The sequence below is a fragment of the Planococcus citri genome, chromosome 4 (genome assembly GCF_950023065.1).
Source record: "Planococcus citri chromosome 4, ihPlaCitr1.1, whole genome shotgun sequence".
Classification (NCBI taxonomy): domain Eukaryota; kingdom Metazoa; phylum Arthropoda; class Insecta; order Hemiptera; family Pseudococcidae; genus Planococcus; species Planococcus citri.
In genome coordinates, this window is record NC_088680.1 from 56,396,249 (window position 1) to 56,423,448 (window position 27,200).

A 27,200-nucleotide genomic window follows, 5' to 3' on the forward strand; every position below is an offset into this window, starting at 1 on the left:
AAAAATGTCTAATCTACACTGGAAAAAAATCATAAATCAACTTTGATTAATCTTTAAGATTATTATAAGCCAATTTCCACGACAGAAATTACTCTACAGTGTGTATAGAAAAGAAACTTATCGATTTTTAAATAGGTTAAGAAAAAAAAATCATTTCCGGTACTATGGCATCGATTCTGTACATTTTCCAGCATTTAATTTAACTCATCCTATATATTTTTTCTGCTATATACAAAAAAAAAAAGAAAAGAAAATCATCATCGATGTGGAAAAAAGGTACCTCTATTCGAAAACAGCACGGTGTGGTTTCAAAAAAAAAAAAAAAAAGAGGATAGAAAGAAGGAAAAATCATTAATTAACGTCACCAGCAAACACGAACCATACTTAGCGGGAAACAATTAGCCAATCGTTTGGTACGGTATTTGGCTAAAAGGTGGGCAGTGGAATGAAAAATCTTGGATTTTTTTCTAAAAAAAAAAAAAAAAAAACTATAGATATCTAATGTATTGTTTCAGGTTTAAAGACTATCATAAACGCGCTACTTCATTCCTTTCGTCAATTAGCTGAGGTGATGACTTTAACTATATTCTGTCTGATGGTGTTCGCCTTGTTCGCTTTACAAGTTTACATGGGAGAATTACGTAATAAATGTGTTCATATAGCAAATTACAGCACAAAATACCAATGGCACAGGTAAGCGTATATAATGTGAGTACCTTAGTACCTAGTTGATAATATTATGATACATAAGTAAGAGGATAGGTAGTATAACGCGTAGGTTGAGACTTATGGCATTTTTTCTGAACTTAAAAAAGCATATCTAGGAATAAATATGCTAATAAAACGTAAATATGATATTATTGGCTTATATGGATACCCTCCATTCTAGCCCAACATGTTTAATCAAAGAAAATACCTTTAGGAAAATTCAATTTTTGATGTCTATTTCAAAAATTTGAAAAAAAGTGAATTTCACCACTTCTTGATAGAAAAGCAAGATTATTTTGCGTAATTTTCAATATAATAGTGAATCTTTTTGACGATTTCTAACAAAAAAAAAAAAAAAAAAAAAAAAAAACGCAAGATCTTGAAAATTTAAGTGAAAGGCAGAGAATTTTTAGGCAAAAAAGCAAAATTTTTACAAAATTTTCGGAAAAAATGAGAAAATTTTTGAATTTTTTTTAAAAAGGCGACTACTTTTAGTATTTTTTTGGCAAAGAAACAACATTTTTTAACAATTGTTACTACTTATTGTAAGAAATGCCAACTTTTTTTGACTAAGTATATAATTATTTTGGCGGTCCGAGTTTTACCACTCTCCCCTACCTATGTGCACAAGATATGAAAATGGCACTGAAGTTGTATGTAAAATATGGAAACATGTGCGCACTTATACGTTTTCTGCTTGCAATAGCCCGGCATAAATCTGTTTCTGTTCTGTTGTTAGATTTTCGTAACGCAAATCTAATGGAAGTTCCATTTTTTTAAAAGCATAATTCTCGAACGTTGAAAGGATCCTGTAGAAATCATAATTTAAACAGATCAGTTATAGGTATTAAAACCGCCCCTGAGTGAATACGAGTAATATTCGTAATTTAAAAACTCATTTAGAAAAATTGTTCCTATACTACTTACTTTCAAGTTGATAACACTTCTCAATAATCACTACTTAACATTATTATTGAGATCTAATCGAAATCAAGAGTGATGAAATTTGAAAATGGAATGCGCATAATAATATTCGTTACCTATTTTAAAATGCGTTTAGAAAATACATATGTATCTAACCTACCTATTCTTAAGTTGATAAAACTTTCGCAATAATTACTTCTTAGCATTGATTATTGAGATCTAATCGAAATCAATTGATGAAATTTTAAAATGGAATACGAAAAAATATATTCGTAATTTAAAAACTTATCTAGCCTTATTAAATTGATAAAACTTTGCAATGATTACAATAGGTAGGTACCTAGTGACTACTACAAGCATTGATTAGTCAGGTGTGTATCAAGTGTGGTCAAAGGTAGAGGTAATGGAAAAGTTAAGAGAAAATTAAAGATGCTTAGTAATGATTTACTGAAGATGGAATTTGTTTATTGGCCATGTGGATGTTTAATCGTTAGCTATTCGAGTTATTAAGTACCTATATTCAATTACAAAACAAGAAAGACCATCAGTAGCTATTTTGTCAATCTTGGCATTTACGACCGACACTGAAATCAGAAGTTCGAAATTCCTTTTTTTGAGCTCCTTGTCCAATTTTGATTCGATGCGAAACCTATAGAAACCTATGGTGAGAATCACAACACTGGTGATCTCCTCTGAATGTCAACGCCATCTCTTTGAAAATCAGTGTTTTTTACACGAAGTATGTAAATCTAGCTTACGAAAAGAAAAGTAACAGGTATTGTCTTTAAAAGAATACGTATTATGTATTTATTACCAACATCTAATTTTTACAAAATTTTCACACAGAAACCATGTTTAAAAAAATTTTCTATAAAATTCAAAGTATTCACGTTGAATATTCTATGCTCTGAAGATCGTTAATGTCTACATAATCAGCGTTATTCAAACCTTTTACTTCCGTGAGCAAGTCAATATGATAGCCAGTCAAGTTTCTCATCTGAAACAGAATGTAAATTACCTTGCAAATTACCTAGATAGGTGCTGGCAATATCGCTTTACTATTATGTACCTATACAAGTTTTTACTCACCAAAAAATCGTAATCCAACGTAATTGTATCGAAACACCTTGCCAAGTAACAATATATCACAGCATTGTTGTTTTTCACTTTAAAGCGAACCGCGCTGTTCAATAGTCCTACTGCCAAATGAGCAGTAGCCCCCTGGTTTGTTGGAATAACGCGAATGTAGCTAAACGCTCGGAGTCTCGGTTCTTTGAAAATATTCATTATAATCAAATCTGCATCTTGCATCTTGAATCGCTTCTGTAATTCATACATGTTATATTCATTTATTATTTAGCCTACATATTATGGTAATAATAATAATAATTTGAAGCTATAACGTGCTTCGGTGTTGTATAGTGGATAAGTAAAATTTACCATAAACATTTCACGAATGGAATAAGCTTCCTTGAAGGAACGAAATACCAAAAGTATATCCGTCGGTGAAAAGAAAATCATAATTGGGAATTTTATTTGTTCGCCCGGTTGTTTTGGACAGTCTCTGATTAGGCCCTGAATATTCTAAAAGATATTAAACATTTTGGTTTAGTATGAAGAAATGAAGAAACGAACTTGAGTAATAAATACAGTAGGTACATTGCTACGTATACCTACTTCTGGCTGTAAGTACTTTAATAAGTATCGGTATTTTGAAATAAAATTTAAGAAAAATAATAGGTGTTTTAGACATTTCCTTTCCACTGTTTCTGTTTCTACTTTATGAGTAAATCGAAAAAGTACCTAATAAGTAATAATCTACATATATGATGGACAGCTCTACAAACTCATCAGCAGCCTTAAACCCTCCCTCTGCTATACCTAGTTACCTACATTCTTGTAGATGAAATCATGGTTTTAAAAAACAATAAACATATCACACAACAAACCATCAGCACCCCACACAAAATTAGAAACAACTTTGCAGTAAAAATTGTTAATGCGTCTTCCTTGGAAATAATAAAAACGTAAACACGACGAAAACATTCAAAACAACATCGAATAGATGGTTTTAAAAGTGGAAAAAGACTTTGTACACAGCGCAGGAATTTTTTGATTTTTCTTTAAATACCGACCCAAGTATAAATAAGTTTCCTTATACCCCTCCATGTAATTAAATATAGGTACCTAAAGAATATTGTGTGAGGCCAAAAGACACAACTGCACAAAAATAAAAAATAGCTAAGTATTGAACAAAGATAAGAAGAACTAGTAGGTATTACCACTCGCATTATTTTTGGTCTGACAAATAGTGGAAAGTTTTTGATGTTCAACACTCGATAAGAAACTCTTTTTTCTAAAACACACAAAAAAGCAATTTTCCAATAGGTGAGGCGTATTCATACATGTACCTATGTTTATTGACAAAAACAGAATACCTTCTACGTCCTTTTCGATTGTTTCCAAAACCGATGATTGTATTGGTAGAGTTTTTGAAAATTGTGACATAAAGTCAACCGCTTGAATAAGAGCGTCTAAAGCAATGAGCGATTCCGTTTGATTGGTTGAAGCTAAGCGTTTCTTCAGATGCTTGTACGCCTCCTCTCTTTTGGGGTCAAGTAAAACAGCATGGGCCTCCTTGTTTCTTCCGGCTTCAAATAACATTACACTATGGATAAACTTCTCGTCGGATACTTCATTTTGGTGTAATACCGTTTTCAGTCGGAGTATTGCTGGGTTTTCTGAGTTTAGCATGAGGACTTCCCATGCTTCCTTGGAATGGTTTTCTTTGGACCTTGCACCAGCCCATCTTGGCCAACATTCCGCAAAAAATTGTTCGATACGCTCAGTAACATCAAACAGTGACTGGTAATAAAATTTTGCTTCGATGTTCTCCTCCGCCATACTTTTCATCTCTTCCGCCTTACTTTTCACTTCATCCTACAAACATTTAAAACAAAATTACTTAGAGAACCTACAAATTATTTTCAACATAAACATAGATTTTTGACTTTTAAAATTCCAAAGCTGTGCGTCCCAACTTTTACAATTGAAATAACTAGGTATCCTAATGTGATAATTTAATGTGGAAAGGCCCTTTCTTCCCAATTTTCACTTTCATATTTGCAAGCGTTTGAAAAAATGGAACTCCCTTCTCCTAGAAAGGAACATCGATGAAAACCCGTAAAAATCTGGGTATTTTCAAAATAACAAAAAAAAGGAATTGCACTGCTCGTCTGCTCATCCAATCAAAAGGTATCAGCTATCTACCTTTAATTCCTTGTCGTAGAAAGTAGAAACGAAAGAAATTGAAGGAATAGGTCTACAGCTACGTCACAATGTCAGGTAGTAGGTATTATAGTGAGCCGTTTTGTAATAATTAGGTGTGCACATTTTACGAACGTCGTAAAATTGAACTAAGCAAATATTCTATATAAATGACTTTAGAACTTCATTCTTTGCTTTCTTTAAATTTGTAATTGTAAATACTTCATTTTTATTTTGATGCTATGGCGCATTTCAAGGTTCAAGCAGAGAAATTGATAGGTAATTGTGATTGTTGTACCTACATATCTACTTTTTTTACAATAAATTTTTATTGGTAGGTAGGATAGTCAATTTGTGTATACGAAACAAAATGTTTCAGTCAAGTTGAAAATATTTCCAAAAATTCAAAAATGAACCTCGATTACAAAAATTTTAGTTAGGCTCTTACTGCATCGAATGCATGATTATTAAAAAAAATAACTAACCACACCAAAACTATTTGGTAGGTATATGTATATTATTATGATGCAATGGATCATAAAAAAAATTGTGTACGTACATATTTTCTCTTCATACATTCGACAAAACGTATGAGATCCCCAGCTTCCAAATCTTCAACTTTAGCATTTGGACATTTTATTTCCCTTAAGCACACTTCTTCCAAATTTTGAGTAAACTGTAAAAATAATTGAATAAATCAATAAAAAGAAATTTACAAAAAATAAAGCTGAAAAATAATTTCTATTGTCAAGTCATTACCATTAACTGTAGTCACTATTATAATTCAAGTTTTCTATTTGAGAAAAAAATTATAAGAATAATTTGAAAGAAATTTTAAAGATGACATTTTTACACTTACAGATGTTTTTTCAGTTTTTTCATTTTCGAATTCGGAAGAGGTTGTAACGATTCCTACAAAATAAATATAGTATTAGAAACATCAACTCATAAAAAATGATGACCTCTTTTGGCCAGGGAGTGGTAATGTGTGAATGCATAAATGAACAATTACCTAGGCACTTATTCCAATAAGTTAACACGTAAACACAAATTATAATACGGAAATTCATAACACAGATGAAAATGTTTAAAAATTAAATAGCTGGTATAGGTGAGACCAAAAATACGAAACCAATTGAACGGAAGTGGATAGACAGATAGATACCTATGTGCGCAAAACTGTGAAGTCAGTGAGCTACTTACACTATTGAGTGGGCCCCTATTTAATTTTAGTGATTAGGTATGGTATCACGACTATTTATCTGAGATCGGATCCAAATTGAATGATGAAATTTTCAAGGAACATGCGAAAACCTAATACCTATCGTTATCGTTATTTAAAAAGTGATTCGAGAAAATTGATAAAGATAAAACCACAGATCATTCTAGTCTATGTACCTATGCATTGAGTAAGAAATCATAGCATAAAACTCGCGAGAATTCTCTGTCGATCTCGAAATTTTGAATTGGATGACTAGTCGAGTACCATATCACAAGAAAAATAACACAATGATCCTGCACTTATGTTTCCCACGTTGAAAAGTAATTTTCAATGGAACCATGTCCGAAAAACCTTTTAATTAAGTTTTTTCTCCCTCCTAAGAAAACAATCATTGTGCAATTGTGCATAGTACATATGTTGACCAATATTTAAAAGCAAAACAAAAGTATCTACCAAAATAATTTTGTGCTCTGTTGCATGTTCCTAATGTGTAGATCAGGGTGGTTTGCGTAAAAATGCTGGAGGATATTTACCAAATTCAATGAAAACAATCATTGTGAGTCTGTGAGTTGAAAACCATTCTGGAAAATTTTTAGTTCCGGAGATGCTCCTGGAGGAGAGATATGGGTCCTCAAAGAGAAAACATTTTTGAAAAAAATGTGGTTTTTTTGCTTTAGCCCCGACTTGACCTGTTTTGGGAAAAATGATCCAGTTCCAAGTTTCCAACAGAGGCTGTTTAAGATTCTGATTCGATCTAGGTTATTGCCAACAAAATCCAAGACTACATTAATGGCTCTACTGAGTGGTTGAAAATTTGCAAATCGTCAATTTTTGAGTGAATTCGTGTTTTGAACATTTTTTCTTCCCAAATATTTCACATTAATTTGAAAATATCATTTCTGCAACAAGGGAAGTACATATTATTATTTTAGAATGCAGTGGTGGCAATTTTTTGGTGATTTTTGCAAAGGCTATAGGTGGATAAGTATGGCGAATTTGCCCCCGAGAGCTTCAGGGTTGATATTTGCATGGAAGGTGGGTACCCTTGAGCACTTTCCGTCGCGAAAGTTTCAGACCCCCAGACCCCCCCCCCCCCGGTTTTGAGAAACCCCCCTTTTATGAAATTACAATAGAAATTTTTTTCTCAGCCCCATGTGAACCGATTTTTTTGATTTTTTGGTGTGCCGTTTCCACATGAATCGAACCCCCTCAACACGAATATGACGTCCAATTTAATGCTACCCTCAACCACACCCCTCCAGTGCCTCTGCCCCCACCTCAATTTTTACTATTATATTAAAAATTGAGCTATATAATGATATTGGTGTCGTTCTCATATGAATCAAACACCCCGAACACGAATATGACGTCCAATTTAATGCTACCCTCAACCACACCCCTCCAGTGCCCCTGCCCCCACCTCAATTTTTACTATATCAAGAATTGAGCTATTTTCACAATGTTGGTGTCGTATTCATATAAATCAAACCCTCCGAACACGAATATGACATCCAATTTTACTCTACCCTCATTCACACCCCTCCAGTGCCTCTGCCCCCACTTCAATTTATGCTATTTTAAAAGTTTTGATATTTTCATAATGTTGGTGTCGTTTTCATATGAATCAAACCCTCCGAACACGAATATGACATCCAATTTTACTCTACCCTCATTCACACCCCTACAGTGCCTCTTCCCCCACCTAAACAATGAAATTTTTAGCTAACTCCCATCAATCCTCGACCAGTAATTACTTCAAATCAAATCAATTACTATTAAAAGTATGTTTCACGAAGGTTGAAAACTTAACGACATCGCAAGGGTCAAACTTCAACATTTTCGAGGAGCTGGCTGTAGCCTGAAAGGGAATAGATGGGGGTAGACCTAAATTGGACTTCATATTCATGTTAGGGGTGTTTGATTTATATGAAAACGACATCAATATTATTATACAACTCAATTTTTAATATAATAGTACAAATTGCGGTGGGGGCAGAGGCACTGGAGGGGTGTGGTTGAGGGTAGCATTAAATGGGACGTCATATTCGTGTTCGGGGTATTCGAGTCATATGAAAATGACACCAACATTATGAAAATAGATCCAACTTTTAATAGAGTAAAAATTGAGGGGGGTAGAGGCACCGGAGGGATGTGAATGAGGGTAGAGTAAAATTGGATGTCATATTCGTGTTCGGGGGGTTCGATTCATATGGAAACGACATCTTGTTTACCAAAAACAATGATTTACACCAGAATCCATTTTTAACCCCCTCTGTTGGTTTTTTCAATTTTTGACCACGACCCACCAAAAATTTTTTTTTGAAAAAAATATATGTTTTGTAGGGGTCGGAAACACATTTAAAAATGCTATTCCCATTTTTGTGCAGAATCATGATCATTGCTAAAACGGGCAAATAAAGCTAAAAAACGTCATTTTGGGGGGGTAAATATGGGGGAGGGGGTCGAAAATTTTTGTGGGGATACCTCTTATGGATGTTTACAACATACCAAAAAATCGATAAAATCGGTTCACATGGGGCTGAGAAAAAAATTGGTATTGTAATTTCATAAAAGGGGGGGTTTCTCAAAAACGGGGGGGGGTCTGGGGGTCTGAAACTTTCGCGACGGAAGGTGCTCAAGGGTACCCACCTTCCATGCAAATATCAACCCTGAAGCTCTCGGGGGCAAATTCGCCATACTTATCCACCTATAGCCTTTCAAGCAATCAAAAAAATAGCCAAAACTTTTTAATTTTTTGAAATTTGCACCACTCAATGGCAAAAAAATTTGTATCGCTGCATTCGAAAATATTTCCCCAGTGTCAGAAATGATATGTTTCGATGTTTTAGCCTCATAAAATATGTAAAATATTTCAGAAGAAAAAATTTTCAAAACACGAATTTACCCAAAAATTGGATTTTCCAACTTTTCAACCTCTCGATCAGAAGAACCCTGAAAGTGGTGTTGCGTTTCAATGGCAATGACTTTGGTCGATGTGGAATCTTGAACACTGTCTTTTAGAACTGGATCATTTTTCCCAAAACAGGTTGAGTAAGGGCCAGATTGAAGAAAGCATGATTTTTTCACAAATTCCTCCTCTTTGAAGGCTCATATTATGTCCCCTACAAGGGCAGTAGGGCACCTCCGTGTCTGAAATTTTTTCTGAGTGACTTTCAACCCAAAATGAAACTTTTCGCTGAATTTGGTCTAAATCCTTCAACATTTTTTTTTCTCGATCCATCCTAATGTGGTGATACTTACACATCTTATCTCAATTAGGTAAACGTTTGATTTAATCATACATTTTGCTTTTCTTAGGTGGATAGCTGACGAGCAGAACTGGTTGGTAGATGAACAAAGCGGAGGTCCAGTTCTTTGTGGAAATTCTACCGGAGCTAGGTAAGCTGCTTACAATTATACCTAACCCTGCTTAGGCACCTACATATATACCTAAATATTACACAGCATCATAAATTGGTTCATCAGGGGGCTGAGTTTCGTCTAACGTGATATTAGCGAAGATGTCAATTATTCATGAAAATCGTTACAAATTCCGGATGAAATATACGAACGAGCCTGTTTGTTTATTCATTTCGAGGCGTTTATGTATCTTGAAAAAAAAAGCGGAGCGAGTTTAAAATTTAAAATTTATGCATATTTAACCTCTCGCAGTGTATCGTTTACTTTTGTGCAAAATTCACCATGAATTATTCGATCACGTCAAAGGGAACCTGGTGAGAAAAAATTTGAATAAAAAATTGTAAAACGCGCGAAAATGATTTTAATACGATGAAAATTTATTCTTTCGCAAGTTGCATGTCTTTTACTCGTTGTACATGAGAACTTGGTAGGTATACAGGAAGTGATGAAGGGGAAAATTGCAGATAAAGTGCTACGCTTTTCGGGAAATGGTCGGATGTTTCGCCTTTTCGCGCCGCTATAAACGGAAATTTTAATTTTATCAACTCCAGCTCGATGAAATTTTCAAAAACAACACATAACACGTGTTGACTATAGCGTACCCAGCCGGCGCTTTCCATCTCGGTGCGGCGAATCAACGAACGCTACAGAGTTCAAAAATATGAATTAATAACGCGTGACTTTTCGTGACTCGGTAGGATTATCTGCAATGTTGGTTGTATTCTGTGTGTTGAGAGTCGACGCGCCTTCGCGTTGATAATTAATTTACCTTTTAATTGCCTATGCTTCTGTATACCTACCTATCGTATAGTATTCGATTGAATAATTACCTAGGCTGTATGTATTAGAATTTTTTCGCCATTTTTATTTTATTTATTTTTTTGCCAACTGCAAAGTCTCGCGTTTCCAGCTGTGCCCAGCAAAGAAAAACGCGGATAATTAACGTATGACGTCGTTTTATTATAATATGGTTATTTATTCGAACGAATTTTCTTTATTGCGTGAGCAGTTACGAGTTTACTTTACTTCCTTATATACTCTTGTTTAATTTTTCGTTCCTATGTTCGAACTGGCAGGCGGCGCGTTAGCGAGAAAACGTTTCATTATATAGTGTGAATTATAGTAACGTGTTTCTCTGCTTTATCCTATGGCTGTTTCAGTGTTTAGATTTCGCATATATAGCCTAAGTAATCTCGCACTAACTGTTTTAATCGCTGCTGAATTACGTTACGTGGTGAAATAATCCGCACTATGCACAGCTTGGTTTACTTTTAGACGAAATTTTTGTTTTTTTTTATTTCGTTAGGTAGGTATACCAGATACCTATCCCAACTACCACCCGAAGCGAAATTCGTAATTAAGCTAAAAACGTAGAGATTCTCGAAAAAAGACTCGCTTTTCATCCCCAAATTATTAAGCGAGAATTTCAGGCGAAAATGAGAAAATATTGGAATATTTTTCATTATTGAATCAAAGCATAGCGGAAAAGTTTTTTTTTACTGATTGAGGTTGCCGAGAGAGAAGAATGTTATAATCAAAAAACTCTTGTGTATTTTTTAATACTGTTTTATATACAGTGTAACCTTGCTAAGGAAGTGAAAACATCAAACGGCTTTATTGTGTTCGTTCGTTTTCGAGCAAAAAATTATTATCCGAGAGGTGAAGGTTGATTTTTTAAACTTTAGCACGCGTGAAGAGTGCCTTATTAAGTAGGAAATTATTTTCACTCGTACGTGCCAGAAGCGTTAATTATGTTTTGGCTGGGTTCTTTTTTTTTTTTGTGAATTTTTAAAGATTTCAGATTTTTGTATCGAGAGATGAGTTGGTGTGTTGGAGGATTTCTCGTGACGATGAGAGTTGTTTTGTTTTTATTGTTAGTTTTTATTTAATGGTTTCTGTGTGCAAGTTTTGATATTTTTTATCGAGATGGAAGGAGATATGATTTTTATACCATTTCAAGAATTGAGGTATTTTTAATACCTGAAATTTTTGAAAATTTCATTAGAAAATAATATTTTATTCAATTGAAAGTACCCAGTTAGAATTTCTAGTCGATCAAGGAAATTAATACCAAATCTCATTAAAATATTATGTGCCAACAAAATTATGAAACCTTCAGAGAATAATAAAGATTAATAACAGTAAGCAACTTTTTTTGACTTTTTTTTTTGTGTTTGGGTTGAAAATGGGCTTAATCGACAATTTAGACCCTAAAACAAAAAACAGAGTGAATTTTTTTGAGATGTTTTTGTGGTTAGGAGAGACTGTCAAAAATGCGAAAATGGTCGTTTTTGCCCTACGTTTCAAGAGTTTGTAACGACATCAGTATTATTTTGAGAAAAAAACCAAGACCATTTTCGGATCTTACACACTTTTTCAAGTAAACTACTTTCTCCGATTTTTGATTTTCGAATTTTCAAGCGCATAAGACTAATTTTTCGGAATACAAAAAATTCAATTCGAGCTTCGGGTGAACACAGTTCCGCGCCACGGTTACGTGGTGGAGTAACGCCAACGTCGCGCGCTCCGAGTTTTAAAATATTTGTACAAATGAAAATCTTCCTTATGCCCTTGAAACTTCAAAAATGAAAAATCGGGGAAAGTAGTTTACTTAAAAAAGTGCGTAGAATCCGAAAATGGTCTTGGTTTTTTTCGCAAAACAATACTGATGTCGCTACAAACTCTTGAATTTGATCTTCTCTCCTGACCACAAAAATAACTCAAATTGAAACTCTTTTTTTTTATTTAGGGTCCAAAGTATCGATTAAGCCCATTTTCAACCCGAACACAAATATGCAGTTGCCTAGTGTAATTTTCACATCAAAATTGCAGTCTTCACAGTTTTGTTTAAATAAAATTTTTTTTTCAAGTCTCCGGTGATTGCGAGAAATTTCAATTTTGAGGAAATTTAAATTTAAAAAAAAACAGTCGAATAATTTTTACATACCTAGTTTGATTTTAATTGACGTTTGATTTGAAAATTCTCTTCAGAAGTCGCTCTTCTGTCCACTGAAGAGCATCTTGCTCATGCTTTGAACCTAAGCTGTTTCGAACTTATGAAAATTAATTTTTCTAATTTTTGGCAAGTTTTTGTCTGAAAATCAGTCTACTCAGTAAAATTGCTCCTTCCCTTTCATCTCCAATTTTTTAAGACCATTTTTTTAGCTGATCTTTGGAGCTATCAGCAAAATCTGACTTTCCTCCATTACATATTGAAATATGAAATTGCTCCAGAAACATGCTCATAAGTTCGAAATTCTACTGGAAAATTGGAAAGGAAGATTTCAATAATATTTAAATCATTTCCAGACAGAAAATCTCACATTTCAAAGGAATTTTTATTTCCACTCAATTAAATAGGTATTTTTTTATCCTCCAAAATCGATCTCTCTTCACCTCTTCTCCACATGTTGATTAGGATCTCTTTCGAACCCATCTGGAGCCTCCAGAAATAGGTAGTATAAAATTATAACGTTTTTGTGGCGATCCCAGCGTAGTATGCTGGGAAAATACCGTTTTTTGGTGGAGACTCTTGATTGGATCGAAAGTGATTTGGGTGAATTCTGAAGTTGATTTAAGTTCAAACTCAAACAAAACTTATTTCTTTTCATAATTTTCCAATTTTTGAAGGCACTGAATGCAAGTGTTGAAATTTCAAAATTTGCTTAAAAAAATTGAATTTGAATTTTTTTGGAAGAAACGTAGCCAACTGGCAACTTGTAATGGTTTTTCTGCGAGAAATTTTTCATTTAAGAGGAGGAAACTGAATACCTATGGTTATATACCTAAGATTTGTCGTGAACCTTTTTGCCTCTCGACTGCTCTGATGGCCTCAGCTCTTAGTTCTTTTGTTGGGTCTTTGAAATCTTCTTCTTTGTCAATAAAGAAGTCGATTGTGATAAAATTGATTAAATTAAAAAATACCTAATCCATTTGAATTTGAATATTGAAATAAGATCTTGCAAAAATCAAAATAAAACATAATGTTTTTGAAAATTTTTTCACAAAGTTCATCAACTGTTTCCTCTTCTACTTCTAGTTGATGGCATGAATCTGATGAATTGAAAAACTTTCATTTCCAGTTTTTTTACACTTAAATATTAGCCCACGAATTTTTTTGAATTTTGGAGAAAGAAAAATCAATTTTTTAGGCATCATTTTCATGCACAAGGGAAAAATCTGGATTTCAGAATCTTGCAAAATCATTGATTTTTTGAACATTAGTAATTTTTTAACATTTTTAATTCTCATTTTTATGCTTTATCAGAACTTTTGATTTTTGTAGTAAAACGCTTTTTAGATCAAGTCCAGCTTGAAAATATTGAAAATCAGCATTTTCAGGGAGTCACGTTCAAGATGATGATGGCATGAATCTGATGAATTGAAAAACTTCCATTTCCAGTTTTTTTTTAAAAATAAAAACTTGAAAATTAGCGTACGAATTTTTTTTTGAATTTTGGACAAAGAAAAATCAATTTTTTAGGTATCATTTTCATGCACAAGGGAAAAATCTGGATTTCAGAATCTTGCAAAATCATTGATTTCTTGAACATTAGTAATTTTTTAAAATTTTTAATTCTCATTTTTATGCTTTATCAGAACCTTTGATTTTTGTGGTAAAACGCTTTTTAGACCAAGTCCAGCTTGAAAATATTGAAAATCAGCATTTTCAGGGAGTCACGTTCAAGATTTTCGATGAAATAAAAAATTATGTAAACTTTAAATTCTACTTGGTAATTTTTATAAAATTCGAGTAGCCTATGTTATTAGTACCTACCTATACCTAAGAATTGAGTATCTTTATGATTTAGACACTATGAGAGTTCCTTGAGAGTAATAAAATTTCGAAATTTAAAATTGTATTGCAACAGCTTTTTCAAACCTTGAGAACATGATACGAAAGAAACTGCGAATCAGAAAACTCTTCAGCTACGTGTCTTTCTCTTACCATCGACACTCGTTTATCTCGCAATATTCTAGAAATTTCACCGATAACATCATTTTATCTGCCATTTTCACTTTTTAACGTGTTTTCGAGCTGGAAATTTATACGAAAAAGGCGGAGCTTGTATTTAATCTTAATGCGTTATAAGTTACGTCAAATCTATATGTACTTGCGAGTGCAAATAATGGTAACTATCCCCTTGAAAATACCTTGACTAAAAACCACGCGATACTTTTTTCTTCTTTTTCTTCTTCTAAGTACCTACATATACACAGCTAATAATGAATCATTGACACACTGGCAAAAAACGTGCTTTCAATGTCTCTCTTATCAACTCACACTGACTTTTTTTTTATTATCGCGAGATGAGAATCTTTTAGCGGTTTTTCTACCTTATAACCCGAATGTTCAGAATCAGACATCGCGCAAAGAACTTTCGTATTAATTTTATGGTTTATAACTTTGTTCATAAGTATATACGAGTAAAAGTACCTACCCACTGCTACGACGACATTTAGGTATACTTACCCACAAACAGGGTAAAATTTGCTTATTCGCGTCTAACACGTATACCTACATATTATACCCAATTTAACAAATACCTCTGTTGTTCATGCGTGCAGAATATAATATTTGATATTCTGCGAGAAGGTTTCGGTATTTCAATAAAACCATAATTTGGCGGCAAAGCGAATAAATTATTCTGGTAACATGGGTGTCAAGACGAATGTTATGACTTAAGTGGTGTGGAATTTACACCACGTTTCAGACGCGTTTTTATACAAATTAGAAGACTCCCGAAGATACACGCGTGGTTAAATTTGTATAATCGTATTTCGGTTGTCTAGATGAGAGTATATATAACTTATACCCTTCATGTATGTGTGTGTATATACCTACCTATAACATAAATACTTTACCTACCTATGTAATGTACATAAGGATCGATGTTATTTTACAGGCATTGTAAAGAAGGTTACCAGTGTCTGCAAGTTGGTGAGAATCCTAACCATGGGTTTACCAATTTTGATAATTTCATGTGGTCTATGTTAACTACATTTCAACTGATAACTTTGGATTATTGGGAAAACGTTTATAATATAGTAAGTATTTTACCTACCTACCTACCTACCTATACCTAGTACATGTACCTAGCTTGTTTCGGCGCTCATCAGGGATGGGCCAACTCTATTTCAATCTGCACACTTTTTTGAATATTAAAGAATACCACTCAAAATCTCTCGACTCTTGAAAAAACAAGTTCAACTCAACTGATTTCTCAATTTTTATTTTATTTTTTATTTTTTGAAATGCTTGAATTAAAAACTGTATTTGAGTACAGTCTGATGATTTTGAAATTTTTGTGATTTTAATTTTTATGTACCTACTTTGGATCAAGATTTAGTAGGTACATTTTTAAGGGAAACTTACAGCTTTTCGTTCTCAAATATTACTCAAGAAAAAAAATAAGAAAAACACGTGACTGTTTTGAACTTGAAAAGCACCAATTCCATGAATACTGAATCCAAATTAATAGTCCATGCACGACGTCGAAAAAATACTCCAGATATACCTACTTATATGGAAAAAGCTGTGAACTTTTGGGAAATTTGTAGAGTGGGGGGGGGAGAAAATATTTACCAGACTTAAATGCTCTTTTTTTAAATCCTAAGATGAACAGTGGAAAAAAGAAATAGGTTTAAGAATCTCGATTATTCAACTCGAAAAGGATGGCGAGGGTGGAAAAACTGAATAAATATGTACAAACAGATGCATTTTTTGACCTCAAATAAGCATTCGAATAATCGAACCATCAAACCGTAAATAAAGGAGTATTTTTCGTGTTTTTTTTTTGTTTTTGTTGGCTTTCTTTTTTTTCGAAAATTAATAATCATAAACTCTTTGGGCCATTTCAAAGAAATTTTTTTAGAACTAAAAGTTCAGAAATTCGCTAAAGACCACTGCCAGGGCAGCTCAAATCCGCCTTCAACTTGTTCAGGAGTTGTAAAGTAAAATGAAAATTTAAAAATCAGTCTCTCATTTCGATTGCATCGAATTTTGATTGACCCATTACGTTCATGAGGCAAATTGTATTTTCAAAATTCATCTAGAAATTTAGTTCCTGAGATTTAGCATCATGGTTATAATTAGGTATATTTTGACAAAAAATTGTTCAGATCGATATTATTTCGAATCTGTCGAAAATTGTGTTTAAATGCTCTAAAATCTTCTCCATTCCTTTTTTCAAGGGTTTTAGTTTAGGTACTTCCATGAAAATTCAACGATGAGAAAAAAATTATGGAAAATCGTTTTAATTATCTTGCCAATTATTCCTCCCCTTCCCTTCCCTTCCCTTCCCTTCCCTTCCCTTCCCTTCCAAAAAATCATTCAATTTTGTTTTCAAAAAATGGGATTAAACTTTGAAAAAAATAATGACGTTTGCATTTCTAAAAATTCACGAAATGCATTTTGAATTTTTTTTTAAATCAGAGGGATGAACATTTTTTGGAGAGAGGGAAGAATGTAATTCTTATTTCGACTAGGGACTTGAACATTGCTGAAATCCACTATTATGCAAATCCATTACTGTCCCAAGAAGTGCATTTCAATCATTTGATGTGAAATACGCTGGCAATGTTCTGACCTATTAGAGTCGGTTAAAATTTAGCGTCGAGCTTGAAATGAAGAAAAAGAAGGACTTTTGATTCAACTCCAAAATTATTATTATTTTCAAGACCCATAAAAATGAGATTTTTTCAATGAATTTTCGACTGGTGTTATCAATTAAAATTACCTCTCAAAAAGGACATTTAAATTTTTAACCACACTTAAAAATATACTTAGCCATAATTTCTTCTTCGGTCCCAAAAATATTGATTTAAATTTTACGCCAAACTCAAAAGTAATGATGATTTTTATCCACTTTAGTTTCAAAACTGACATTTTTTCTCCCCTCCCTCTCTCTCTCCAAATGTGCAACCTCAAATCAAATTCTGAATTCATAAAAATTCGGTAAAAACTGCTCCAAAAAAAAGTCCTCATTGCAGCTTGATGCTTGATCAATTTTTCGAAATGATGTCTAGACTATCTGAACATGACTTTCTCTTTGTTTTTTTTAAGCAGGCAGCAATGATGAAAAATTATGCTGTTTTGATGCGTAGATCAAAAATTGCAGGATGGGGTTCAAATTCTCGAAAATTTCATTTTTTTTAAGATATATTTTGATACCATATTGAAGTTTTCAAAAAATAAAAAAGTACAGGGATCCAAATTTGAAAAAATAAATAAAGTACCTACCTAATTAATTTTTTCATTTTTAAAGAATGATTTTTCTGTACAAATATAGACGTTTAGGTGCAAAGACGAAAGCCATAAAATAAATTTGGCAGGTAAACTTTAATCAAAAAAATGGTTAGAATTTTCAACTTTCATCACATGTGACATAGAAAAGCTATTTGGAGAGTTTTCAAAAAATTCTGCACAGATGTTCCCACTTCAGTCTGTTCCTTTTAAACCAAATCGTACATTTTTTGCATTCTTTCTTGTCTTCATCGATCACACAAATCCGAACATTTCAAATCACTACAAGCTCCTTAGATCAAACCTGGGTATGCAAACTTAATACCTTCAGTGTGTTGTAAGTTTGTAGCATGCATTGCGATCATTTTTTTGATTGTCAAAATGAAAAAAAAAAATAATAATAATAATGTATTGGGAATAGGGTCCAAAAGTATTTTAATTAGTGTGGGGGAGGAGGTACAGTAAGTGGTAATCAGAGACACATACCTTATGTGAACAAATATTGATCTGAGCATCCGGTTTCTATTTTGAACATAGTAATTTTATATTCGAAACATCTCAAAATAATATACAAGGTGTCCCTTTTTAAAATAACGCTAAAAATGATTTAATTTATGAGCATTTTAAATTAGGGACACGTGATACGCTGCTTCATCAGGACGGTTCGAAAGAAAAATTTTTGATGCCTATTTACTTTTATTATAAACTTACCTACTGAATAAATAAAAAATGTTGGGTCGAAATAATAATAACAGAGTGTTCAATAATGGATTACACAGCATGTGTTGTTAGACCCTACCGAGGAAAGAATCCCAAACTTTTGACTTTAAGTGCATCTTTTTTTTTTTTTTTTTTGAAAAACAAAATTAATTTAATAGAGTTGAGAATTTGCAGAAACTTCAATGTCCATCCCTGAGTATCAAAATATTATATTGCACTACATAGATTTTAAAACTGAATAACAAAGTTTTGAAAAAGTGTCAAAAATTCAGCTTGGGGGGTAATTTATCGCATCGATTCGGCCATGTTTTGGCCAAACATGTAAAGGTAATTTTGTCGAAGACTCGTTAACCGTACGTTATTGTTTATCGTTTTGCAGGTATTAGCCACATGTGGTCCTTTTAGCGTAATATTTTTCACCGTAGTTGTGTTCTTCGGTTCATTTTACTTAATTAATTTAATGTTGGCTGTGGTCGCTCTAAGTTACGAAGAGGAGGCTGAAATTACTCAGGAGGTTAGTATTTAATCTTGAATATTAGCTATATTTTGGGCTAAGTTTGTAAGCGCGTTTTAACTGCTATAATGATTCGTTCACTTTGGACCCTAGTTGGTTTTTATTATACTGCGTAGTACTACTTAATAATAACGATATCTACGTCGTATTTACTTTCATTATCTTAATGAATTTTCTCAAAGAAAAAAAATTTTTTGCTGCGACTAGGTCATCGCATAGAGCGAGGGCATTGATTAAGTATACGATAATTTGACTGTTAGTGCTTGGAAAAACGACGTGAGATGCGAATTTTTATATTTTTGTAACGCCTTTGTTTTATATTCTTTTACGAACTGGATATTTTCATCTTGGAGTGCATATCCACGTATTGAAGTATAGAAGTTTTAACTATAATTCATCTCGCTACTATGTAACGAGCTTGTAAAGCTTACAGCCGTTTTGTTTTGGTGGTCAAATAGTAAATATTGAATAAAAAAAAAAAAAAAAGAAAGAGGAGAACTGAGAGTTAATAATAATGAGATGTGACTCTGTGAGGCAAACAAGTTAATATCTTGTAAGGAGATTTTCGTTTGCTGTTTTTTATTATTGGTTGTTGATTAATATGTACCATTTAGGAAAGAAGGAAAGACTTATCGGATCATAGGGAAGATTCTACGTTCAGCTTCGACCCTACGCGTATACCGGTAAAAAAGCTGGATAAAAATAATAGGAAGAAATTGGACAGCCGGAAAGGCGTATTACTGTCGTCGTATTCGCGTAAACGTACACGTCGAAGAAAACGACGCGGAGGGGTGGTGGGGCCTGGCGCTGCTTCTGAGGCCGGAAGTCATACTCAAAGCGCGACTCCGAGTCCGAGGCATAGTTGTGGCACCACTACCCCGCCGCCGCCTCCTCCAATGCCACCACCTCCTCCTCCGCCTATGCCTAAGCTTCCATCTCCGCAGCCTCATCTGACGCCGCCACCGTCATCTGCTGTACACGATACGTTGCATCCGAGCGTTGCGTTAGGTAAGGTATAATTACCTGTAATTAGTTGCACTCTGATTGTACATACGTGAGTGTTGTCTGTAGATTTTTTTCCCTTAGTATTTGCACCCTGAAGGAGCTGTAGTGTCTTGAAAAGGGTTGAAATATGAAATCTGATTCAAAAGAAAGGTGCCCTATTTGTGGAAAGTGGAGGGAGGCGAATGAAATTCCAGCTATTCAATTTACTCTGAGTTCAGACTAATTTGACCTTTTCTCTAGGAAAAAATATTGACAATGATCTTGCCGAAACAGTTTAGAATGTGATCAATCTGAAGATCTATATTCCAACCTGACACTCACAAAAGAGATGAAATGAATAATTTACCTTTCATCGTTTAAATTAAAGGAACAAATAAACTTTTGACCATCAAAATTGATTCCTAAACTGTGGTTTGACAATTTTGGAGAAGGAAAGGAACAAATTACTGTTGGAGAAAAAAATTTCCTAATTCTTCCAAAAATATCAACCATCTTGGATGCGGGTGAAACTTCCGGTGACATTTTTGCCTACTTAACATAAAAATTGAAAGGGTATAGTTATTTTATTTAAAATCTGGAGATGGAAAAACGCACTCTCTCGTTTTTGATGGCTATACCTACATCAAAATTAACAAAATTTTAAGTTTGTCTATTCCTCTTGGATTTTAAGTCAACATAATCAAAATTTATGAATTCGTGAAAACAAAATTTTAATTTAAAACTCATGCAATACATTGAATATGTACTTACTGTTATGTTTTCGGGCATGCTGAACACGAACATGGCCTCATTTTTTTCTATCTGATCCCTCCCTTCCTTCTTTTTCCCACTCTCATCCCCATCAAGGTCAAGACTTTATCGAATGTTATGTTTTCAATGGTGCTGAACACAAAATATGACCTTAATTTTTCGATAAGACAATTACAATCGAAACTAAACTTGAATAATTAATCCAAGTGCAAATGATAATAAAATTATCCATCTTTTTTAAGTTGATAATATGCAGGGCTCGGACTTTTATGCTGGAGCATATTTTTTGTATGCATAGAGGATAGGGAATTTTTCAATCATCTCCACGATTCATGAAATTTCAAGTAAAATGAGCCTAATTTGTTAGAGCATATTTTGGCATATTTCACCATAAAAGCATATAAAAGCATATTTTGGCATTTTTTAGGGAATATTTTGCGTTTTTAGAGCATATTTTACGTTTTTAGCGATTTTTAGGGAATATTTTGCTCAATTTCAAATTTTTGCATAAAATTAATATTTGGCTATTTTTCATTTTTTCCCCTCAAAATTTGTGAAACTGGCAATAGCCCTCTTGTACCTTCTTATATTTTTTTTGTTCATTTTATTTGTTTTTTATTTCTTTAATAATGGAATCAGAATTACCTTTTTGTGATTTTAAAATGCTCTGTTTTGCATTCATGATTGTGAATTCTTGGTTTTACACAACAAGATTAGATAAATTGTATAGGAATTGATTTTTCCTGTAAAACAATTCCCATATCGTTAGGGAATATTTTTACTTTTTAGAGCATATTTTGGCCTTTTTTACGGAATATTTAGGCGCATATTTTGGGTTTTTTAGGGAAAGAATATCCGAGCCCTGATAATATGTGTTCATACAAAGTGAAAAGTACTCTCGAATTCATCAAAAAGTCCTTCAAAGTAAGGTATTGAAAGAAGGGCTCTCATCAAATTGGCCAAAACTCGCCCAAATTGTGAGATTTGAAATAGAATCATCTCCAAAACAATGTTGAGTCAACTTTCCCATCCCACCGGAGTAATACATATGACCGTATACCTGTAGGAAGATACACAAAGTCCAATTTGTATTTTCTGTAAGTTTTTTCGAAAAAATTCAGATTTTTTGAGGACGGAGGAGTTGAGAACTTTAAAAATTGATTGAAAAAAAATTAAAGAGCCCTGGCTGGAATTTTATGTTTTCAAAAAAAAATTAAATTTTGGGCAACATGCATCAAAAGACGCAAAAATGATGTTTTTGTTGTTCCTTTCCTCCCAATTTGTTGGATTTTATAAATAAAAATTCTTTGAAAATAATTGTAGTCTTCCAACTTTTGAGTTATGCCAGGAAGTCCTCCAAATCGTAAGTTGAAAAACATTTTTTTCAACAAGAAATCTTCCTCCCCCCCTCACCAACTTATTTTGGCTCTTTGGTAAGAAGCTCCCGAAAACGGAAAAATTGAAAACAAAAGTCAGTAGATAGAATAAATCAGAGTTGGTAAAAATTTTCGAAAATTAACCATTTTTGTGCCAGAGCTTTTTTAAATAACCCACTTTTCGAGAAAAAAGTTATCCTCTGTTTATTCTCCATACATACAATCGTGGTCCCTTTGTCCCAAAATTGGGAAAAATTGAAATCATTGAAAAAAAATGTTATTGAAAACTGCAAAAATTGTTTGAAAATGTAAATCTTTTGAATTACTTAACGCTTTTTTAAAGAAAAAATCTGATCCGGATTCCCCAAATAATTTTGTATGAAGACTCCAAAGTCATAAATATTTTTATAAAAATCACTACCTGGGAATTGGCAAATTTTTAAACGTTCAAATTATGGGCCAAAAATGAGAAAAAAATCAAAATTTTATCAAATTGAGCTCGGAAGCTAAAATTTGGTTTGTACCCTATGTTTGATCTCACGAGTCGATTGGTGATGGTTTCAAAACGTTCTGGAGCCTCCAGTGAATTTTTGGATTCTCCTGTTTTCAAGAAAAAATAATGCTGCAAATAGAACGAGAAATAAAATTCAGCTCTTATAAACTCATATTTTATAATCTTTGTGACCCATTCGATTGATTTGGGTCCATATTTTCAGAATCTTTTTGTGCAAGTTCAAATCCAATATTTTTTCCAGCGATTTTATTTGTGCAAAAAATTGCAAAAATCATCTTTCGCAAACGTGTGAACGAAAAAAGCTGAAATTTGGTTTGTACCTTTTTTTGACCTACTGAGATGGTTGGATGATGGTTTAGAAGATTTCTAAAACCTCCAGCGAATTTTTATTTTTTCATTTTTTTCATTTTTTTTCAAAAATATTCGCTAGAGAAAATGTTGAATCATTTGAATCAGTATAAAAGAAATAAGAAAATATGTGCCCAAATTGATCGAGTGGGTCCCACAGCTGGAAAACCCGAATTTAAAGTTGCTGAATTTCATTTTTGTCCTAACAAAACCTTTTTTTTCGAAAACTGCTGAATCCAAAAATCCCATGGAGGCTCCAGAATGGTTTTAAACAATCACCAATAGACTCGTGGGGTAGAAAATGGGATAAAAATCAAATTTCAGCTTCTAGGTCAATTTGGCGAATATTTGATTTTTTTCTCCCATTTTTGGCCCAAATTTGAATTTTTTAAAATTTGCCAAAAATCGAAAAATGAATTTCAGAATCTGAATTTTGACTGGTGGTGTGTTTTTGGGTCCTCTATCAATATGTAATTCCTTTTTGCCCAGTTCAAGGTTAAAAATATTTTATTTGCAGTTCCTATGGTACGTCATTAACGTCTGCAAAGAAATTTTAAAAATGTTTCATTCCTGGCCAGAATCTTTTTAGGTACCTAACGTGACATCTTTTTCAAAAAAATAAAAAATGAAAAAAAACGTTCTCGACTCCAAAAACAATATTAGCCCCTTATTTTTATGGAGCCTCTCGAGAAGCTGCAAAACATATTTAAAAATCATTAATAAGCCCTACTCGTATGTAAGTGCATAATTGCGAAGGCTGAAAAACTTTTCCAAGTCAAAAATTTTGATCAGATTTGATCAAATTTGATCAACAACTTTTCCACTGCGTCCTCCATGAATCAAAGATCAAAAAAAATGTTAAATTACAATTACTGAAACTGAAATTAATTTTGCACCCAAAAAATACAATAAGTCTGTGACGAAAAAATAAAGCTTTTTGGTCAGATTCTTGCACAAAAAATAATCCCATTCACATATTTATAAATTTAAAAATCTGGTTTGATATTTCAACCCTTTCGAGATAAATACTCGAACGACACGCAGCTCCTACACCACATATAGGCTAATCGTAACGCTGTCTGGAAATTCAACCACATCACCCTTTTTTTTCTCACACAAATGTTGCTTTCAAAGGTCGTTTTAACGACGCGGAAACTAAATTTACGGGTTCATATTATGGTTTATATGTTAGCCTATCTTAATGAGGTTTATTTTAGAGAATTAAAAGGCCTATATATGAGCCAAAGATATACGAGAAGGTGTTTAGGATAACATAAGTCGTAATTACGCCAAATTGTCGTCGTCATTTAGCGAAATTATTACACGTATAAAAAGCGAGGACCTTTTTTTTTTGTCGTGTTTCATAACCTTATATTGTTATAATTTACAGGCAGGTTACATAGGAATCATTTAGGGAGTAGACAAGGCAGTAATAATACCAGCGATGGTAATAATAGAGAGTCTTCTCTGGATGACTCTGGAGTAGTTGATGATCATGAAGAATGTGACGTTACATCTGAAGATGTTACGAACGCTCAGCATCAAGTAAGTGTGCTCTTGGACACGTTTACTACCTACCTACACATGCACCTGATTCCTAAATAGGTATGCGAATAGTTACATTTTTACCAACACAAAAAAAAGTACAACGAGTTGCCGGCTGTTATCTTTTTATTCTTGCTTTTAAACGAAAAAATACATAGCGATGAACGAAAAAAATAAGGTAGTTAGGTATTTTTTCGAAAATAGAACGAGTGTTACGCGCTTGTATATTTATAATATAATTGGAATAAAATAATTTTGTAAAATTATTTGACTACCAATTTGAAAAAAGATACTGCTTCAGGCGATATAATAGAAGCATTTATTTTTAAACTCGCTTTTATATTACGTACGTACAAGGTTTTTATACGAATTTAAACCAAACCGCATCGCATTCGTAACGTCTGTATTACGGTTTGGAATTTTCATCGAAATTCCCGCCGTAAAAACCGCTGCTGCGCTGACGAAAAAAAAATGCGTTAAATTCGATCGGACGGGTGTTTTTGTAGAGCTATGAAGGGGGAAGAAAAGCTAGTAGCGTAAAAATGCCACTTTATAAACAAACCGACATTTTAAATCGCAGCAAACGAAATTCGAACCGGCGTTCACCGAAATTAGAGAAGTAGAAAAAGAGAAGAAATTCAAGAAATGCAACGGATTGAAAGGCAAAAAACCTCGTGAATTTAACGACATTCTTCCGGAAAATGAATTCATTTCACAAGTGGTTGTAATTAGTGAGTATTCGTTTCGTGCGCGCTATTATAGCGTTATAGTATACGTTACATATTTTATACGAATGTGAAATATTTTTGCACGCTAGACACGCGATATTTATCGAGATAAACATTTTTCAGATAATCTTCCAGATCGAAATTGCGCAAATTGTTCGAAATGCTGTTTCGATTACGTTTTATGGTTAAGGGTACAGAATTGTTTGTACAAAATCGTACGAGATCCTTTGTTCGAGTTGTTGATTACGATTTGTATTATTTTGAATACATTTTTTCTCGCTGTCGAACACCACGGCATGAGTGAAGATCTAAAAAGACTGCTCGATATTGGTAATAAGGTGAGTAATTTCCATGTACATACCTATTAAGTACTTGAACTAGTCTACGTAGTTACCTATCTATATACACATCGTAAGTAAATCTGTACAGATTTATGACTATTCGTGTAAAGCTCTCAAAAAAAGTGAGCGGTAAAATTCGAACGAAAGACGAAATTTTTGGTCGAATAGCTTTTAAATTTTCATGCTGCCAGATAAGAACCGCAAAACCGCTGTAATTTTCAAAAGAATATAGTCCCCCGATGACAAATATTATACGAACAAGTACCTCATCGTCTGTAGAAAACGTTTTAGTCGAGAAGAGATAATTAGCATAATTTTTTCGGAAATAAACTTCAACTTCAGTGGCGTTCGATTGGGAATGATGCCAAGTCATCGAAAGGACCATTCATTCGTGAACCGAACCGTGAAGATATTTCATTTTGGTTTATTTATTAGTATAGCGTATTCCAGGCGTGATAATTTTAGGTCTCGCAGAATCTTATTCAAGAACCACTTTACCAATCCATTTGAATTTTTACTCACAACAACGCGTCCAATTGACAGGGTGGCAAAGGGTGAGTGGAAAATGTCATTTGGAATTTCAACCTGGAAAAAGTACATATAAATTTCACGTCTGTGAAGTCGCGTACGAAAGTATTCGTATTCGTTTACGGGACTAATTTTCTTTCTCGTTTTTTGTAAAAAAAAAAAAAAAAAAAATGTATAATAAGACGTAGGCATTTTATTATTTAAAATAAGATTCAGAAAAACTCTTGAATGTGAATTTTATTTTGATAGTTTTGAACCTATTTTCAACTCATACTTTTCCCTTTTCATTCCTGTGAAAGTCTGATTTTTCCATTCTTCCCAGATTTTAAATTTTAAATGAAATTCTCGAGATTGTGGATATCTGAAAAATAAATCAGTTAAAGTCGCATGTTTTTAAGGAAATTTGTAGAAAGAGCTGATTTTTGAAACCACTGTATAGGTAGGTATTAATTTTTTCGGCTCACTAAAATTTCTAATTGGAACAAAACTCAGATAGGTACCTAAATAGAAGATGAACTTCAAAAAACTTCAATTCTCCCATTTTCAGCTGTTGAAATTGATTTTTCTTTATTTGAAGGGCTAATTGTGAAAGTCGCCTTAGTCAGCAGTGATTTTTGTACAAATCAATGAAAACGTTGTTGTCCTGCTTCAGTGATAATGTAAAAACTTCATGGTCAAGTATTAAAAAAACATCTTCAACTATTCCAGAATGCATTACAATACTCATTTTTCCCTTTAAAATTGATGAAATATGAAAAAAAATGTTTAATTGTGTAAACAAAAAAATGACTAAGGCGACTTTCACAATTAGCCCTTCATTTGGTGAGTTTTTGAAGGTTTTGTTCTGCAGGAAGACTACACAGAAAAAACCAGATATGTAATTAAATTTACATTTAGGAGTAAAAAAATGTAATCCATATTTTGGATTTTGAAATAATTTGATTTTTTGTAGTAAAAAAATTGCCTTTAAAAAATAGAGGAGGGCAGAAAAATAAGCCGAGACCAAATCTGAGGCAAAAGGAAGAAAATGTGACGGCTAGAAGGA

The 27,200-nt window shown here is 33.1% G+C and overlaps 2 protein-coding genes across 3 annotated transcripts in view; one reads left to right on the top strand and one right to left on the bottom strand.

Moving 5' to 3' along the window:
* The window catches only part of NaCP60E (Na channel protein 60E), a 272,797-nt gene that overhangs the window by 211,211 nt on the left and 34,386 nt on the right, over nt 1-27,200 (top strand). For both annotated transcript variants that reach the window (XM_065360600.1, XM_065360601.1), the window contains exons 5-12: nt 516-693; nt 9,440-9,520; nt 15,448-15,589; nt 18,886-19,020; nt 19,635-20,028; nt 24,404-24,558; nt 25,139-25,289; nt 25,410-25,624. In XM_065360600.1, the coding sequence (XP_065216672.1) occupies nt 516-693; nt 9,440-9,520; nt 15,448-15,589; nt 18,886-19,020; nt 19,635-20,028; nt 24,404-24,558; nt 25,139-25,289; nt 25,410-25,624 (1,451 nt within the window). The remainder of the gene's footprint in view (nt 1-515; nt 694-9,439; nt 9,521-15,447; nt 15,590-18,885; nt 19,021-19,634; nt 20,029-24,403; nt 24,559-25,138; nt 25,290-25,409; nt 25,625-27,200) is intronic.
* On the bottom strand, nt 2,411-6,157 carry LOC135842914 (uncharacterized). The gene is made up of 8 exons (XM_065360602.1): nt 5,912-6,157; nt 5,759-5,811; nt 5,459-5,575; nt 4,071-4,572; nt 3,915-3,988; nt 3,073-3,216; nt 2,722-2,955; nt 2,411-2,629 (listed from the first exon to the last, which is right to left on the bottom strand). Exons 1-8 carry the CDS (start codon nt 5,967-5,969, stop codon nt 2,519-2,521), a joined length of 1,293 nt encoding a protein of 430 aa, XP_065216674.1. The 5' UTR covers nt 5,970-6,157; the 3' UTR covers nt 2,411-2,518.

What these genes read in the sequence shown, in the direction of transcription:
- LOC135842914 (XM_065360602.1), bottom strand. Translation starts at nt 5,969, where the DNA reads ATGAATTTCCGTATTATAATTTGTGTTTACGTGTTAACTTATTGGAAT. An exon ending in AATGTATGAAGAGAAAATAT is followed by an intron (nt 4,573 to 5,458) that starts GTACGTACACAA and finishes AAATGTTTGTAG; the next exon opens with GATGAAGTGAAAAGTAAGGC. An exon ending in CCATTCGTGAAATGTTTATG is followed by an intron (nt 2,956 to 3,072) that starts GTAAATTTTACT and finishes TATGAATTACAG; the next exon opens with AAGCGATTCAAGATGCAAGA.